This window comes from Pantherophis guttatus, chromosome 13 (genome assembly GCF_059756535.1).
Source record: "Pantherophis guttatus breed Tessera chromosome 13, ASM5975653v1, whole genome shotgun sequence".
In the NCBI taxonomy this organism is placed as follows: Eukaryota; Metazoa; Chordata; class Lepidosauria; order Squamata; family Colubridae; genus Pantherophis; species Pantherophis guttatus.
In genome coordinates this window covers 12,399,115-12,418,403 of record NC_142075.1, presented here as the reverse complement: position 1 = coordinate 12,418,403, position 19,289 = coordinate 12,399,115, and the positions used below count along the sequence as shown (strand labels likewise).

At 42.4% G+C, this 19,289-nt stretch overlaps 1 protein-coding gene across 4 annotated transcripts in view; it reads right to left on the bottom strand.

Annotated features, from left to right (window-relative positions):
* The window catches only part of AGBL1 (AGBL carboxypeptidase 1), a 701,662-nt gene that overhangs the window by 615,973 nt on the left and 66,400 nt on the right, over positions 1–19,289 (bottom strand). For 3 of the 4 annotated variants that reach the window (XR_009623272.2, XM_034424683.3, XM_087878350.1), the window contains exon 6: positions 9,127–9,164. The exons of the other annotated variant lie outside the window; for it this stretch is intronic. Coding sequence is in view for 2 of the 3 variants with exons in the window: in XM_034424683.3 (XP_034280574.2) it covers positions 9,127–9,164 (38 nt within the window). In the remaining variant the exon portion in view is untranslated. The remainder of the gene's footprint in view (positions 1–9,126; positions 9,165–19,289) is intronic. 4 annotated transcript variants of the gene reach the window in all.

Genomic DNA, 19,289 nt, shown 5'->3' with positions numbered 1-19,289 from the left:
AATTACTCACTAAAAATAAATACCGGATTACAACTTTTGGAAAACTGGAATAGTTATGGTAAGAGCACCCCCGTGTGGAGCTAACAGAATACAGGTTGTAAGAAAAAAAATATATTGAGATTTGGGGTGCACAGGAGGAGAAAAACAAAGCAATAATATTTTAACTATCTCCTGAAGAATTGTATTTATATCAACTCAAAATTTTACACTAATTTACCGAAGATTATATAATTGTCTGCTTCCTGTGTAAACTGCAGCTTCCATTACAAAGTACAATATAAAATAAGCAAAACTTTTTGAAAGTGCACAAACTCCACAAGGCTATGTTGCATGCCATGGTTACAGGAGTGGAAATATCCTAGTGTCCTAGCCCAGGGGTCGGCAACCTTAAACACTCAGAGAGCCATTTGGACCCGTTTCCCACAGAAAAGAAAACATCGGGAGCCACAAAACTCTTCCCGTCCCTATTTCCTGAGCAGCCACAAAACTAGCATAAATTGTTGAATTAAAGATTCTGTTTTCTTCTGAAACTTTTCTTTTCTTGGATTTATCCATGATTGGCCTACTGGGGATCGAAAAGCTTAATAAATTGTGCATCGGTGGGTGTCGCACATTGGCAGTTGTGACACATATTTTGAGCGACAGGGAGCCACAGCAGAGGGATGAAAGAGCCACATGTGGCTCCAGAGACGCAGGTTGCTGACCTCTGTCCTAGCCAAACCAGACAAATGTGTTTCCATTATTAAATTTGATAAATAGGGAGATAGTATGGAAAATAAAAGAGAGATATTAGCTAAGGGACCAGGAGAATAATATGACTGGGCTGGATTGGGCCACTTTACACCAGAAATGAAGATTCTCTTGTTTTTTTATTTTTCTATCAAAAATTTCCAAAATGCATAAATAGGTCCTACCCAGCCTTTTTCTTAAGACGCTCATATCTGAGGCACAAAGTGATGATAGGATAGGAGCAAGTGAATATAGGAAAATATATGCATAGATGACCATTCGGTTGCAACTATACTGCTCTATTAGAGATCCACAATGTTGACAAGATGATGGCTCAGGTGATAGGATATAAACTAAGGTAGCTTTCTGAAGCATATTTGCAAAATATAGAACAACAGAGTTGGAAGGGACCTTGGAGGTCTTCTAGTCCTGCTCAGGCAGGAAACACTATACCATTTCAGACAAATCATTGTCCAATCTCTTCTTAAAAATGTCCAGTGTTGGAGCATTCACAACTTCTAGAGGCAAGTTGTTCTACTGATTAATTGTTCTGTCAGGACATTTCTCCTTAGTTCTAGGTTGCTTCTCTCCTTGATTAGTTTCCATCCATTGCTTCTTGTCCCGCCTTCACGTGCTTTGGAGAATAAATGCTCTTCTTTGTGGCAGCTTCTGAGATATTGGAACACTGCTATCATGTCACCCCTAGTCCTTCTTTTCATTAAACTAGACATGCCCAGTTCCAGCAATCATTCTTCATATGTTTTAGCCCCATGAAATGAGGCTAAATGAAAACTTCAGCACCATGGAAAGTGCCATGTGTATTGCCCTTGAGATTCTGGACTTCAGAGCCTTGACTTGCAATATTGCAAATCAAATCAAGTGAAATCAAATCTCTATTATGGTCATAGACCAGAATGGGCAATACTGCAATTAATGTCAGAGACTAGCTACTTGATACAGTATGAATATATGAGAAACAGTGATGGTTCAGATCACAGGTATCTCTAGTTCAGTATTTTGTTAGTTCATGGCAGGCTAGCTGAATTCAGAAAGCTCACAACCAGAAAATAATGGCAATTGCTCTCTTTTATTCTGGGTCATTGAGATCTTTTACATTCTGACTTTCACTCAAAAGGTAATTTTCAGACTTCAGTGGTACTAGCCATTAATAGCCACACATTTATCCTACATTTCTGTAAAGTCATCTAAAGTGATGCCCATCTAGTGAAACAGGCTTACAAAACTACATCTATGCAATACATATACACATATGTGTCTACATATACACAACCAACTCAGATCAGAACAACTTAGGCAAAGGGGCTTTAGAAATTCCATCATTCTTCACCAATTTATAAATCACTTTTTATGACCATGTAATCTAGGGGTAGGTTCTACTTAACTTTACTACCGGTTCGCAATGGGGCATGTGCAGAAGCATTCTGATGACATCGGAACTGGTGGGCGGAGCCTCCCGCCGGTTTTACTACCGGTTGTATAGAACCGGTGCGAACCAGGGGCAACCCACCACTGATGTAATCCCTTAATTTGGGGTAGAGTCAGGATGAGCATGGAATGGATGGATCTGAGCATTTACTGGCTGGATTCCCTTCCTGACACCAGATGGGGTTCGCAGATATATATTTTTTCTTTGTACCCCAGGAGAGAAATATCTGCCATTACTTAGGATTGATCTCTCAACTTTCCGAGTGGGAGGCAAACGTCTTCATCACTAGGCCACCACACCACTCTTTCTCCACCAACTTATACTTAAACGATAAAGATTTTAAGCTAAATCTGTTCGTGAGGATTTCGGGAAATGTCCAGAATTGCACCTGATCTGATTTTCCTTTTATAATAGCAATAGCACTTATGTACTGCTCTATAATGTTTTACTACACTCTCTGGGCATTTTACAATGTCAGCATATTGCCCTCAACAATCTAGGTCTTCATAATAACTGTGAAAGGAGGACAACATGCCTTAAAAAGAATCAGTACTTCATGGGTTTGAACCAGCCAGTGACCTGGTTTACCCACTGCTCTGCTTTATTGATTGAACTACAATTTAACCGTCTGTTAAATGGAAATGGAACAAGTTACACTATGAGGCTGTACAATATGTAAACCCAATTATTATTATTTTTTACTCTGACTACTAGTAACTATCTAGAAAAGTCATTTTCCAATTTTGCTGCTCAGGAATCAATGCAATTCACATTAATGTGTGTGCTTCATCACCCAGCTATGCTCTGTGAATCCTGAATTTCTTCACCGAGCTCACATTATTACATTTGTACTGATACCCCCTAACAAAGACACCTTGGCACATACTATTTGCTTGCTTGAGACTCAGAACTCAAACGCTAACATGCTCCATCACTGGAGGTTTTCAAGAGATTGACACAGGGGTGAAATGCTCCCGGTTCAGACCTGATCGCCCGATCTGGTAGTGATGGAGGCAGTTGGTTCAGAGAACCGGTAGCAAAAATCCCTCGCCACCCCCATTGCCCAGCTGAGCCGCGCAATCATCAGAGGCTTTTTATTTTATTTTTAAAAGCACTTTTTCTACAACCTCTTTGGCCGAAAAAATGCTTTTAAAAGTAAAAACAAAGCCTCTGCCGATCAGGCAAGTCAGCTGGGATCGTCAGAGGTTTAAAAAAAGAAAAGAAAAGCCTCTGCCGATCAGGCAAATCAGCTGGGATCGTCAGAGGCTGTAAAAAAAAAGAAAAGCCTCTGCCGATCAGGCAAGTCAGCTGGGATCATCAGAGGCTTTTAAAAGCATTTTTTTACAATCTCTTCAGCAGAAGAGGTTGTAGAAAAAATGCTTTTAAAAGTAAAAAAAAAATGTTGGCCACACCCACTCAGTCATATTACCCACCACCACCACCAAGCCAGACCCACAGAACCGGTAGTAACAAATTTTACATTTCACCACTGGACTGACAGTCATTTGACCAGGATGGTAAGATCTACTGCCTTGAGCAGAGGGTAGGACTAGAAGACCTCTGAGGTCCTTCCAGCCCTATGATTCTATATAGGCATTGACTAGTTTTCTTGATCAAGAATAGATATGAGAAAACTTCGCAGTTTAATAACCAATTGAAGTATATACATAACCCACGCCCACAAAAAAAGGGAACAAAAGCAGAATGTTTCCCATTTTCTATTACACGTGCAATAATTTCACTAATGTATGCCTGATCAATGTGTAGCCCACAACGCTACCTCCACACAATAATTTCAGGTCGCATTATGTACGAAGCGGAGGTAAAACTTGCATTAAATCAGCAGGGTCTCCATGGAGATTCCCTATGTTATGATAGGGTAGCATTGAACACTCTTCCTATTTTTATTTTTATTTTAAATTCAAATAGAGGGGAAATAGCTACAAAACTTCACTGATGCGAATGGAGGAATGCGCTGTTGTTTTTTTAATCCGTAAAGCTACCTATTCATATTGTTGGAAGAAATGTCCTTCTGGGTTCAGTTCAGTAGTGGATTGCCCCCGGTTCGCACCGGTTCTATAGAACCGGTAGTAAAACCGGCGGGAGGCTCCGCCCACTGACCCTGATGTCATCAAAACGCTTCTGCGCATGCACAGAAGAGCGCACGCGCATGCAAGCAAAGCGAGAGCGCGCACGCGGCCCCGTTGCGAACCGGTAGTAAAGGTAAATAGAACCCACTCCTGGTTCAGTTCCAAGTGGGGAGAAAGACGTTGGAAACATGGTGGCTGCTTGGAAAGATGGTTTTAATTATCACATGCCTTGAAGATGTTGGGTGAAGAAAAAAGGACCGAGATGCTGAGAGTGGCTTGGTTTTATGCCCTCTCTGGGCCCCACCCCAGAGCTTCTTTTATTTTTATTTTTATTTTATTTTTATTTATTTTTTTAATTTGATTTATATGCCGCCCTTCTCCGGAGACTCAGGGCGGCTTACAATGCGTTAAGCAATAGCCTTCATACTTTTGTATATTTATACAAAGTCAGCCTATTGCCCCCACAAACTGGGTCCTCATTTAACCTACCTTAGAAAGGATGGAAGGCTGAGTCAACCTTGAGCCTTGGAGAGATTCGAACCTACAGAAATTGCAGGCAGCTGTGTTAATAACAGGGTGCATTAAACCACTGTACTACCAAGGCTCTTTTTCTTTTATTCATCTATTTTGTCAAGTGTATATAAGATAATAAGAAAAAGTATAAACTTAATTTGAATTCATGAAAAGAGTAAGTAAAAAGGAATATTAGGACAGGGACGGTAGGCATGCTGGTGCACTTATGCATGCCCCTTACAGACCTCTTAGGAATGGGGTGAGGTCAACAGTAGACAGTTTAAGGTTAAAGTTTGGGGGGGTTTGGGGAAGAAACCACAGAGTCAGGTAGTGCATTCCAGGCATTGGCCACTCTGTTGCTGAAGTCGTATTTTCTGCAATCGAGTTTGGAGCGGTTTACTTTGAGTTTGTATCTATTATTTGCTCGTGTATTTTTGTGGTTGAAGCTGAAGTAGTCATTGACAGGAAGGACATTGTGGCAGATAATTTTATGTACTATGCTTAGGTCAGACTGAAGTCAGCGTAGTTTTAAGTTGTCTAAGCCCAAAATTTGGATCTGTTGTCATAAGGTATTTTATTGCAGGTAGAGGAATGGAGGACTCTTTTCGTAAAATATCTCTGGACTCTCTCAATTGTATTTATGTCTGATATGCAGTGCGGGTTCCAGACAGATGAGCTGAATTCAAGAATTGTTCACTTGTTCCTGTGTAAAAAATGCACTCTGATTGGTAGTCAGACTCCCAGGGGGAGGGGGCGGGGGTGAAATCCAGCAGGTTCTGACAGGTTCTGGAGAACCGGTAGTGGAAATTTTGAGTAGTTTAGAGAACTGGCAAATACCACCTCTGGCTGGCCTCAGAGTGGGGTGGGAATGGAGATTTGGTAATATCCTTCCCCCAGGAGTGGGGAGGGAATGGGGATTTTGCAGTATCCTTCCCCTGGAGTGGGGTGGGAATGGAGATTTGGCAATATCCTTCCTCCAGTAGTGGGGAGGGAATGGAGATTTTGCAGTATCCTTCCCCTGCCATGCCCACCAAGCCATGCCCACAGAACCGGTAGTAAAAAAAATTGGATTTCACCACTGGGCGGGGGTCTTAGCTAACTTTGTAGGCTATCTGTGTCCCACATTTGGATGATGCAATCCCCCCAAGTGCCATGTGATGAGTTCTGTTGCTAGATGTGTAGAGGGCTAATCCTATCGTGTCCTGAGGGCCATGCCTTAATCCCATCACCCTGGAGCTGAAGTTGGGGGCAAGGAGCTGCAGGAAGCTGTTTTGTCTTTAAAAACATGTTTCTCCTTTTCTCATCCAGAGAAACATAACATTCTGTCTTTTTAATATTTCCTAAAATATTTCATTCCTCTGGGGGTGGGGGTGCTAACTTCCTACAATGGTAAGAGGGTTTATTTATTTATTTAAAAGAAATAGAAAGAGGAAAGCATTACTCCAACTACTTAATCCTAAATTACACCGGGGCACTAAATATATTGCATTAAATTAGGAGCTGAAGCAGGATGACAGCTTGTGCATTATCTAGGTTAACCATAAAAGAGAGGGCAATTGGAGTCAATATGAAAGAAGAGAATTATAAAGTCAGAGAAGACCATCTACTCAAGGAATATCTCTTGCCAAAAAAACTGGAAAAGGAGTTTTTTTTCTCTCTCTCTCAGTAACACTGTTCATCCAAAAAAAAAAAAAAACCCACAAAAAAACCCTACATTCTCAATGGTTTTGCTTTAATGCTACTTCAAAAATGTCAGATCCCTGGAGCTGGTGAGCAAAAGAGAAAGGTTTTAAAAAAAAAATCCGTTCCCATTGATTTCCTTTTTCTTAATATTCGTTTCCATTCTAAAAGGTGAAGGGAGAACCAGAGTTGGCCGATTAAGATTTAAAACCTCCATCGAGGCGTTTCCTCATTGTAATAATCTGACCTTTCAATACAGGTTGAAGATGGATGCTGTCATATTATTTGTGAATTGAGAACTTCAATCAGTAGATTTTAAAGAGCAACTTCTATCGCTCTGGGTTTCTTTCACAAAAAGCACTCAAATCAGTGGTGAAATTCAATTTTTTTTACTACCGGTTCTGTGGGTGTGGCTTGGTGGGCATGGCAGGGGAAAGATACTGCAAAATCCCCATTCCCTCCCCACTCCTGAGGGAAGGATATTGCAAAATCTCCATTCCCACCCCACTCTGGGACCAGCCAGAGGCGGTATTCACCGGTTCTCCAAACTACTCAAAATTTCCGCTACCAGTTCTTGTGAACCTGTCAGAACCTGCTGGATTTCACCCCTGACTCAAATGCTAATGCTTATAACAGAATAATGGAGTTGGAAGAGACCTTAAAGGTCTTCTAGTCCAACCCTCTGGTCAAGCAGGAAACCCTATACCATTTCAGACAAATGGTTGTCCAATCTCTTCTTATAAACCTCTAGTGATGGAGTACCGACAACTCGTGGAGCCAAGTCGTTTCAGTGATTCGTTGTTCTCACTATCAGGAAAATTCTCCTTAGTTCTAGGCTGCTTGTTTCCTTTGACTCATCGAAGTGTGGGCAAGGATTTGGGGCCGTGAAAAGGAGGGGACACCCGTGGGTGACAGTGGAAATGGACAACACAGGCTTGTGATTTACCATCAGGAAGATTAATGAAGAAAAAGCATTCTTCGATTGGAAGCAAAGCTTTATTAAATTCTGGTAATAAATGCCCAAGTTGCTTTGGGATGGGAGAAAGAGACACGGGATGATATAACACTGGCTTCAGGAACATTCATTCTTTGTGCGGGATTGTGCAAGGGCCTGTTCTTTCATTTTGTAGATACTTTAAACCCTGAATAAATAAGGCTGCAACTGAGTGTCACTATAATTTAGCAATGTTCAGTGATTCTCCAAAGTTTTCCTTCTCTGCCACCAGGAACCTTTCCTCCTCCACACACAAAAATAAAAAATACAGATCTATACAAGCTGCTAAGCCAATACCCTGGTTTCCAAAATGTTATCTCACCTCTCCTTGAAGTCATAAAGATGCCACTGGGTTAGTGGTGGCAGCAGTGATGTAAACATCCATCACTCCCTCCTTTTAGTGGGTCTGGTACATCAAATATTGGTGTACATCAACATCAGTGTACACATCAGTATACATCAACACTGAGAGCTTATGCATTGGAGACAAATTCATTGTGTGTCCAGTCACACTTAGCCAATAAAGAATTCTCTACTCTACTCTACTCTACTCTACTCTACTCTACTCTACTCTACTCTACTCTACTCTACTCTACTCTACTCTACTCTACTCTACTCTTCTACTCTACTCTACTCTACTCTACTCTACTCTACTCTTCTACTCTCTTCTACTCTTCTACTCTACTCTATACTCTATACTCTATACTCCACTCCCCACTCCCCATTCCATTCCATTCTATTTTATTCTCTAGGGCCAGAGGCTGGATCATCCTTAGAAAATACATTTTTTGTAAAACTACTAATATTGGAACAGTTTTTAGAGAAGAACCATTCCAATATTTCTAGCTTTGCACCTCCAATTATTTTTGGACAAGAACTCCACATATTCCCACTGTTAAAGATTACTGGGGGAATTAAGTTAGAAGCCTTATTTGAAAGATGCTGAAGGAAAACATTTCGCAGAATTTACAATTCAAGTATGTTTCAAGCCAGAAATCTGTTCAAATAGACAGCGTATTGCTGCTGCTTGCACAATTCCCTGCCCTAGATTAATTATTCTAACAGCATCCTCCTTATCGTCATCCCTACTTACAAAAATGCCCCCGAGCCCTCATATGTCCTATAGGCATTCTTGCAAAGCAAAACAAGGGTGATAAATCTCAGTGCTTGAGTTGGAATAAGAAAACAAGACATGTGTAAGTAGAGAACCTCTTGGCAGAAGGGAAAGCGCTAAACCAAGAATTAACCTTAACTTGACTTCTGTCACAAATGACTAGTCGCAACCGCCATTTTGCGACAGCACCCACATGGGGTTGTCTAAATCCCAAGGATTTCTCCCCAGTTTGGTAGACCTGAGAAATGACTACACTATAAATGCTGCCCTTTTAGAGGTGGCGTCACCAGCTTGGCAACTTTCTTCTTCCTTCTTTATAACTCGTGTACTGTACCCTAAAGTGAGGTAAATATAGTGTGACATGTTCGAAGTATCGCATGTCCTCTGTGCTGCATTTTTGCAGGCTCAGTGTCCTGTTGCAGTGTGCTGAGGAGTGATCCTAATTAGAATGAAGGAGGGAAGAGATGAGGAAAAACGAGAGCATTTCTATGTACACAGACAGGAAACAGTGTATAGGGAGAAAAAAAAAAAAGAGAGAGAGAAGGGTATAAAAGCTTACTTGATTTCAACAAAGCTGCCAGAGCTTCAACTGCTGCCCTAAGGAGAGAAGAGGGGGAGGGGAAAGGGGAAAATCATTTTCTTCCATAATTTTAGTAACCTTTGGCTTTCTAATCTCTCCTGTGGTTCCCCTCCCAGCAATTGCAAATTGATAGAAGAGCTGCAAAGAAAAGGTTTTATTTTGGCATTCTTACGGACTTGGAAGGCTTCATCTTTAATGCTTGGTTCCATGAGACAATTAGATCTGGAGCCCTTGCATTAGCTGATCTGCACTGGGCAGTTGGTACAAATGCCCAAGTAACTGGGGCTATATTTTATTCTTGAACAGAGTGTCTTCAAATCTTGCCTCTTTCTAATACTTGCCATCTTTTACTGCTGGTTTGGCATTAATTATTAGATCAAATCTAGGCTTGGCTATTAACAGAACAACAGAGTTGGAAGGGACCTTGGAGGTCTTCTAGTCCAATCCCCTGATCAAGCAGGAGACCCTATACCATTCCAGACAAGTGTCTGTCCAGTCTCTTCTTAAAAGCCTCCAGTGATGGAGCACTCACAACTTCAGGAGGCAAGGTGTGCCACTGGTTAAGTGTCCTCACTGTTGGAAAGTTTCTCCCTAATTCCAGGTTGCTTCTCTCCTTGGTTAGTTTCCATCCATGTTTCTTGTCTTGCCTTCTGGTGAAAATAGGCTGACCCCCCCTCCTCTTTGTGATAGCCCCTCAGATACTGGAACACTGCTATCATAACTAATTCATTTTAACTAGTGTTCTGATGTTTCAGCCAGTTCATCAATAGAATAGAACATAAAACCTTAAAAATAAAACCTTAAACTGAGGTTCTTGAAATGGCCATTTTTGAAAGGCATCCAAGAAGTGCTGGACCCAGTAGAGTTGAAAAGGAGATCTCAGGAGCTCCACACCATTCATCTCATTCGTCCCTTTTTTCCCTTTCCCATTCTTCATAAAGGAAGGCTGCAAAATGCTATAAGAGCTATTATCTATTGTGATGGTCATCTATCAAGTCAACCCTGAGTTCTGGTGATCAAATCTACGCAGTTTTCTTGGCAACATTTAAGAAATGGATTGACACTACCTTTTTCCTAGAACTGAGAGTATACGAGTGGCCCAAAGTTACCCAGCTGGCTTTTGTTCCTAATTTAAGATTAGAATTCAGGATTTCCTGCCTTCTAATCCAATGCCTTTAACCACTGCAGCAAACTTGCTTCATTTGGGCTCAAAAGATAGGCAGGATTCAGTGGTGGGATTCAAATAATTTAACAACCGGTTCTCTGCTCTAATGACCAGCTGGGTAGGTGTGGCTCGGTGGCCATGTGACCATGTGGGCATGGCCAACTCAACGTCACTCAGGTCGCCAGGCGCTTCGCCTTAGCTGTTACAATGTAATAAGGGTTAACCCGAGAGGCGGTTTCTGTAAGCAGGGCAATAAAGATTAGGCTAGAAATAACACCAGAATGTTTCCTTCCTGCCTTCCTTACAGGATTAGCCCTGTAATGTGGAAAAAAACAAAATAAGATTTTTTCTAATGACCAGTTCTCCGAACTGCTTAGAAAGTTAACAACAGGTTCTCCCGAATAAGTGCAAACTGGCTGAATCCCACCCCTGACAGGATTGTACCTAACTAGAATGTGGATGGATGCCTACCAAAAAATTCAAGCGTTACATATTAGACAATCTCATTTGAGTATTGTACATTACGCTGACTTGTTTGAGTTGTGGTGGAGGAGAAGGCGCCTGTGTATTCCTTGAACAGCAAAGGTGACTAACAACCAGGTACTGGAGCACATAACACTGGACATGTCACTGGAAGTCAAATCACGAAACTGCATCTTATTTGCTTTGCCCATGCCATGCAGGGGAATTCACCGGAGAAAGCAATTATGCTAGGAAGAGTTAGTGGTAAAGGAAACCAGGTCATCAAAGAATACGGTGGCTGGACACCATCAAAGCTAACACCAGCCAGAGCATATAATGACCTCAAAAGTAGTGCAAGATTGGAAGATGTGGGGAGGACTGGCCCACAGAATCACCAAGAATTGAACATGACTGAATGCAGGGATGAAATCCAGCAGGTTCTGACAGGTTCTGGAGAACCGGTTGCAGAAATTTTGAGCAGTTCAGAGAACCGGTAGCAGAAATTTTGAGTAGTTTGGAGAACCGGCAAATACCACCTCTGGATGGTCCCAGAGTGGGGTGGGAATGGGGATTTTGCAATATCCTTCCTGCAGGAGTGGGGGGGAATGGGGATTTTGCAGTATCCTTCCACTGGAGTGGGGAGGGAATGGGGATTTTGCAGTATCCTTCCACTGCCACGCCCACCAAGCCACACCACGCCCAAGCCACGCCCACCAAGCTACACCACATCCACCAAGCCACGCCCACAGGACCAGTAGTAAAAAAAATTGGATTTCACCACTGACTGAATGGATAACATCATCATCACATTAGACTGGGTAACGGAAACAAATGAATGGGGAATGTATGTAGCTCGAAATTGAAATGTTGGGGACTTTTGTTAGCTGAGCTTGGTTTTCTCCTTGCAAACGTTTTCTTACCAAATTAGATAATAACATCAGTGCTTTAACATAAGAGCTGTGATTGCTGGTAGTTTATGTGGGGCAGCTTTTCCCACCTGTCTTATATTTTGTGGACCTGTTTCTGATTTGGCTTGATTGTCTGTATTGTTTCATCTTAAGAGTGTTCTTGATTGCACACCCAGCAATCAACACGTGACAACCATCCTAACAGGCAAACAAATGTTTGCAAGAAAAAGAAACCCATCAAGCTTAGCAAACATCAAAATCCCAACAATGCATATTTCTGGATATCCCAGAAATAGCTGGTTACAAACTAAGAGAACTATGTCCCCAGGCCCATGAAGTCACTTGGAATCAATCTCAGTGTGAAACTGATATATCAGCGATGGCTAATCTTTTTGCCGTCATGTGCCAAAAGCGGGGGGAGCGGGAGGGTATGCATGCGCATGCCCACACCCATAATTCAATGCCCACCACCACCACCCACGCATGCATGCGTGACATTCCCCCTGCTTTTGGCATGTGATGGCCCAATGGGCCCGGTAGGCCTGTTTTTCGCCCTCCCCAGGCTCCAGAGGCTTTCTAGGAACCTGGGGAGGGCAAAAACGGCTTTCCTCACTCCCCGGAGGTCCTCCGGAGGCCGGAAGTGGCCCATTTCTTGACTTCCAGTGGGCCCGGAAGGCCCGAAAATCATCTGGCTGGCACACACATGCACGCTGGAGCTGAGCTAGGGCAACACTCGCATGCCCACAGATATAGCTCCACATGCCACCTGTGGCACACAGGCCATAGGTTCGCCATCACGGTGATATACCTTTAAGCTCCGTATAAACAACAGCTGTACTGATTCATGTTAACTTTGACACCAACCCAGTTATTGAGCAGCAGCCAAAAATAAATATTTCATTGCCATTCAATTATTTTTCATTGCAAGTCCACTCTACAGCCAAGAAGAACTGAGATGCTAGCATTTCCTACCAACATCTACTGTTTCAAGGCTATTGCTCCTTCCTTGTTTTATACGCACAAGTATTTTGGAGCCCTAGAAGCAAATGAATGACATATAAAAGCCAGCTGGGCTGATGCAATTTGCTGGAACTTTGCTGATTGACCACTGTCATTGGAGGGAGAGATAACAACCAGATTGTTATTGAGAGTTGGCCAATGCAATATTAATCAGCCCAAGCATTGGGATGCCACCTGCCGGCACAACTATTACTACAATCAACATGTAGTAAACACTGAAATCCTTGTGCCCAATGGAGATTATAAATGAGGAACAAGATATAAACAGGTATAGCAAAGAAGGGAAAAGAACATTAGCACTTCACCACTATCCAACCCAAAAGCCATTTCACATTCACTGGAAGAAGACAAAAGCATTTGATATGTGTGTTCTGATTGTTATACCATATTTCATCGGTTCTGGATGCTTGACCAAGCAAAACTTACATGGCAAGAAAAGCAGCAACATTGCTGTCCAAAATCCAACAGCTGGATTAGTGGAACAGTATCCAATTCTCTGATGTTACAACAGCAAAATTAGTCTTTTGCTGAGCAGGGCAAATATTTCATATGGACTACTAACCTCCATTGATAATGCAATTTAAGAACCTCCGTTCACCAAGAAATCATGGGTCATTCTCGATCCTCTTCCTTCATAGTCTCTTTTTAACATTATTATATCATGTCAGCACTTCAACCTGTATTTACTCTAGTGCTGACATAAAAAGGAGAAGAGGGGGCAGCTGGCAAGAGGACACTTGAGATTTCACCTACTTATTTTCCTTGAAGATTATATCCCCTAGGAGATGAGAGGGAGGGGGGACATTCCTGGGAGCTTAAGTAGTAGATATGGGGAGAGTGATTTGGAAGAAGGCCAATGAGACGCAGAGATTTGGGGAACGGAAAGGGAAGGTTTGGGGTCAGGAAGTCAGAGTTGGCTACGCCACGATCGGGGGCAGATTGTCGTGCTTAATAAAATGAAAGATTTCTTCAAAGACTATCTGTTTGGAAATGCAATTTATTTTATTTAAGACGATATCGAAACCTGACATACCACATGAACAGCCCTCCATGAACTGACTTCCCTTAGATAGCCTTCAGATATGGAACAATGGAACAGAAGTTGTGGGAGCTTCATCACTGGAAGCTTTCAAGAAGAGATTGGATTGCCACCTGTCAGAAATGGTGTAGGGTCTCCTGCTTGGGTGGAAGGGTTGGACTAGATGACCTACAAGGTTCCTTCCAACTCTGTTAATCTGTATCTGTAGAATAAGAGTTGACCAGGGGTGTGAAACTCGCGTCATCATGGTGGTGTCATGTGACATATTAGGACTTTTTTCCCCTTCGCTAAACCAGGCATGGGTGTGGCCAGCGCATGACACATCTGGCCTGTTGGCCATGAGTTTGACAATCCTGGAGCAGATCCAAGAGAGCTAGGCAGGAAAGAAGACCCCAAAGGAGCTCCAAGTTCTTCTTGATTATATCACATACTGTCTTGGCAACCCTCTAAAGCCAACTAAAACTTAATCACAAGTTCTTGAGGAATTATCTAAACATTTAAATGTCCTTTCCAGATTTTGTAATCTCAGATGTTTACCAAGTTGGAGATTTTGGGACTTTAGGGACATTATTCCTTGACCTGAAAAATGATTTTTAAGTCTACAGTATCTTCTCTGACTTGAGGAGCCCCAAATATCAAGCTATCTTCCTCTCTAAAGACATGTCTTCTTGAAATAAGACAGCCTAAGGACAGTATAGCTCCATACAGAGGCCGTTTCCATTCTAGAGATGTTTCTACAGAAAATATGCTCAGCACGTTGATATCTTCCTGCTCCCTAAGTCCCAAACCTGTTTCATGATTCTAGATTCCAAGAGACAAACTATTTGAATGTTGATTTAACACTACTGGCTAAGTGGGAGGAGGTGATGGAAGGATAATTCAGAAAATTATGGGGATGTTTGTTGAAAAGTGAGAAAAATAAAGAGAGAAAACAAAGCTCTAAAGCATAAAGGAAAAAAGACCATATGCTAGAGGAACAGCCTTAATCTTTTATATGAGAAAAGACATGTGGCAAAACTTACACCAAAGTTTTGATTCATGGACTTAATTAATCACCTTCACATAAGGGGTGGGCTGCTGGTGGGTTTGCAGGGGTTCAGGATTCTGTGCAGTTTGGAGAACCCCCAAATCCCACTCCTGACTGGCCCTGCCCACCCTGCCCTACCCCTCTCAGGAGTCCCCACGCGGCCCGTTTTGGAAGCAGGTAAGTGCAGGGTGCGCGCGGAGGCTCAGGGAGAGCGAAAAACGGGTCTACCAGAAGTTCAGGAAGTTCAGGAAGTTGGGCCCATTTTTGGCCTCCAAAGGGCCTTGGGAGCCTGGGGAGACCGTTTTCGCCCTCCCAGAGGCTTGAGAAAAGCCCCCAGAGCCCGAGGAAGGTAAAAATGCCCCCCTCTGCCATGGTGCAGAAGCCAATTAGGCCACACCCACCATGGCCACACCCACCCAGCAACTGGGCAGAGAACCCCTTGCTAAAATTTTTGAAGCCCACGCCTGCTTCACATCAGTATTCGGTATAAAATTTCCAGCAAGTCTCATTCATTTTATAAATCTACAGTATTTGAAAAAGAGGTATAGAAAAAAGAGCAGAACTTGAGGGCAGAGTTAAAAGAGAGATCAGCCTAGAATCCCTACCTACCAGTGGTGGGTTGCCCCCGGTACAGTCCGGTTCTTGCGAACCGGTAGTAAAACCGGGGGAAGCTCTGCCCACCCACTCGGATGTCATCATAGACAATCTGCGCATGCGATCCCATTGCGAACCAGTAATAAAGGTAAGTAGAACCCACCCCTGCTACCTACCTAGCAACAAGCAAACTAAGTCCAACCTTCCTGTGAATTCCATTGACCCTTATCTAACTCTAAACAAGTATTAACCATTAGTTGAGAAAAATACTTGCGCATAGGCATCAGAGGTGGGTTTCAGCAGGTTCTGACCAGTTCTGGAGAACAGGTAGTGGAAATTTTGAGTAGTTTGGAGAACCGGTAAATACCACCTCTGACCAGCCCCGCCCCCATCTATTCTCTGCTTCCTGAGTCCCAGCTGATTAGGAGGAAATGGGGATTTTGCAATAACCTTCCCCTGGAGTGGGGTGAGAATAGAGATTTTACAGTATCCTTCCCCTGCCACGCCCCCCAAGCCATGCCATGCCACACCCACCAAACCAAACCCACAGAACCGGTAGTAAAAAAATTTGAAACCCACCACTGATAGGCATGGTTAGCAATAAATCAGTTTAATTTAACCTTCCGATGTGGACTAGATCTTTCATGCATGACTGACAGGAAGGGAAGGGTGCACACAACATAGAAGTAAAAGTATACTGTATATCAATGGAGACGATATACAAATAATATTGCCTAATATTCCCAAAGCTGGCAGCTTTTTCGTACACTGAATTACATCCCCCCATGATAAATCTGAGTCATTGAGGCACAGTGTATGTTGCTGATGGGATTAGAATATGTCTCACAAACATAGAATGAGTGATTCCAGGTATTAAATTACAATTTATCAAACAGAAAATTACAAGAAACTGGGACAAAAAAAAAAAAAAAAGGTAAGATGCAAGCATATTAACAGAAAGCTCATTCCCAGTCTAAATCTATTATTTATTGGCTTGAAATCTTCATGATGGAGAGCCAAATCCTGGGTCAATTCTATTCTGATGTCACAGTCTATCCTGAATGTACCCTTATTCTGCATGCCTGAGTGGGTGGTCAGGTTCATCCTATTAAGACTTCCTAGGTTAGCTTGTTTTTGGTCTATTATCTTGTGTCACAAAGAGCCAATGAAAGATACATGCTCAACATTACAAGGCAAAATAGACCTGTACATGGAATGGAATGGAATGGAATGGAATGGAATGGAATGGAATGGAATGGAATGAAATGGAATGGAATAGAATAGAATAGAATAGAATAGAATAGAATAGAATAGAATAGAATAGAATAGAATAGAATAGAATAGAATAGAATTTTTTATTGGCCAAGTGTGATTGGACACACAAGGAATTTGTCTTTGGTGCATACGCTCTCAGTGTACATAAAAGAAAAGATACGTTCATCAAGAATCATAAGGTATAACACCTGCGCGAGCTGCACTGGCTCCTGGTGGTCTTCCGGGTGCGCTTCAAGGTTTTGGTTACCACCTTTAAAGCGCTCCATGGCTTAGGACCTGGTTATCTAAGGGACCGCCTACTACCACCAATAGCCTCCCACCGGCCAGTACGCTCTCATAGAGAGGGACTCCTCCGGGTGCCATCAGCCAAACAGTGTCGGCTGGTGACCCCTAGGGGGAGAGCCTTCTCTGTGGGGGCACCTACCATCTGGAATGAGCTCCCCCCAGAGATACGGAGGATCCCGGATCTGCGCACCTTCCGCCGCACTGTGAAGACTCTTTTATTCCATCAAGCAGGCTTGGCCTAATCTCCTCCCTCTTTTAATATATAAATTTTAAATCTGTTCTTAAATTATTGGGGTGTTTTAATTTGTCTGGGCCAAAATGATTTAATTTGATTTTAACTGGTTTTTTAAATTTTTGTATTTATGTATTTTATTGCTTGGCTGTTCACCACCCTGAGTCCTTCGGGAGTAGGGCGGTATACAAATCAAATAATAAATAAATAAATAAATAAACTTAATGATAGTCATAGGGTACAAATAAGCAACCAGGAAACAATATCAATATAAATCGTAAGGCTACAAGTAACAAAATTACAGTCATACAGTCATAAATGGAAGGAGATGGGTGGTGGGAACAATGAGAAGATTAATAGTAGTGCAAACTTAGTAAATAGTTTGACAGTGTTGAGGGAATTAATTGTTTAGCAGAATGATTGCATTCGGGGAAAAACTGTCCTTGTGTCTAATTATTCTGGTGTGCAGTGCTTTATAGCATCATTTTGAGGGTAGGAGTTGAAACAGTTTATGTCCAGGATGCAAGGGGTCTGTAAGTATTTTCACAGCCCTCTTTTTGAGTGCAGTATACAGGTCCTCCATGGAAGGCAGGTTGGTAGCCATTGTTTTTTCTGCAGTTCTAATTATCCTCTGAAGTCTGTGTCTGTCTTGTTGGGTTGCAGAGCCAAACCAGAGAGTTATAGAGGTGCAGATGAACTAACAAAAGTATTTGATATCAGTAGAAGAATTGAAATGGAAATGGGATAGTCACATAGCAAGAAGAACTGATGGCAGGTGGACCAAGGCAGTCATAGAATGGATCCCACTTGATAAAAAGCATCCACGAAAGAGACCTAAAATAAGATGGATCGACGACATCAACAAGTATTGTGGGCCCAACTGGCAAAAGAAAACTCAGGACCGTATAGGTTGGAAACATGCAGGACAGGCCTTCATCCTGCAGTGGATAGACATTGGGTAAAATGATACCTTGTAATCATGATCAATGGCTTGAAATGTGTGAACTCAGCCAACTGTAGCATACTTGAAAAAAACAAAGTTTACCAAAACACTAGGTTTTGTTTCCCCCCCCCAATAATTAGCTGGTTTGGGGATCATTCCAAAACCTCAAAAGAATATATATTTGTTTATACATTCAGTTGGTTGGCTAATCAATAAATTAATTAGTGAAAAGGCAGATGATGACTCCACAAATTCTTTTAAACAGATTGACTGCTCATTTCCTCTGACATAATGATACAAGATTCTTCATAATCTAAAAACCATTGGAGCAAGGAAAACCTGTAGCAATCTGGCCACAGAGCTCCGAATGACAAAAGGCTTTTGAAGCCTCTCCAAATTACAGACTGAATTATACACAATGAAGCAGGCTGACAAATGCTGCTAGCAAATTAAATACACTCCAACTCTGAACAAGAGTGGGAAGGGGAAATCCGCCATTGTTCTTCATGCCAAATGAAAATTGGATTATCCTACAAGACTGGACAAGGACTGTAATAAAGGAAGATCCTGTTCCAATGATTTGCAGAAGTCCCATAAGATTTCAAACTAGTAGGTGGAGAAGGAGAATGCCTGCCATCTCTGATGCTAACCAGGTTTCTCTCATGTAACATATTCTACCGTTTAGATGGGGGAATAAATTCTTGCAAAGAAACATCTTAATTGTTGTGGCTCCATTACCTGAGCATGTGTCATCGGCAGGAAAGGATTCCGAGAGTGAAGGAGAGGAGTTGGCAAGGCCGCCCTCTCCAGGACCCTCCTCTCTGGCAATGCCTTTGGTGTCCCCCGAAGGGCAAGCGATAGGGCCGGGGCCAAGCATGTCCACGCAGCCACAGATGGACAGTGATGAGGGTAATGAGTATTGGCTGGATCCACGCCAGTGTCGCAGAGATAAGCGCGTGCAACAGAAGAAAAGGCGTGCCCGAGAGTAGGCTGAGTCACTGGACCACACCCCACAGGATATAAAAGGGAGCGTGGTGGCCAGTCAAACCTTGTGACTGCATTGCCGGACTTTTGCTATAGACTTTGCTGGATTATCTCTGGACTAATTAACTCCGTAATTATTGAGCTGTTTCTTTTGATGTATCAGAAGTGGGGAGAAGTTATCTCTCCTCTTCGTAAATAATAAACTCTT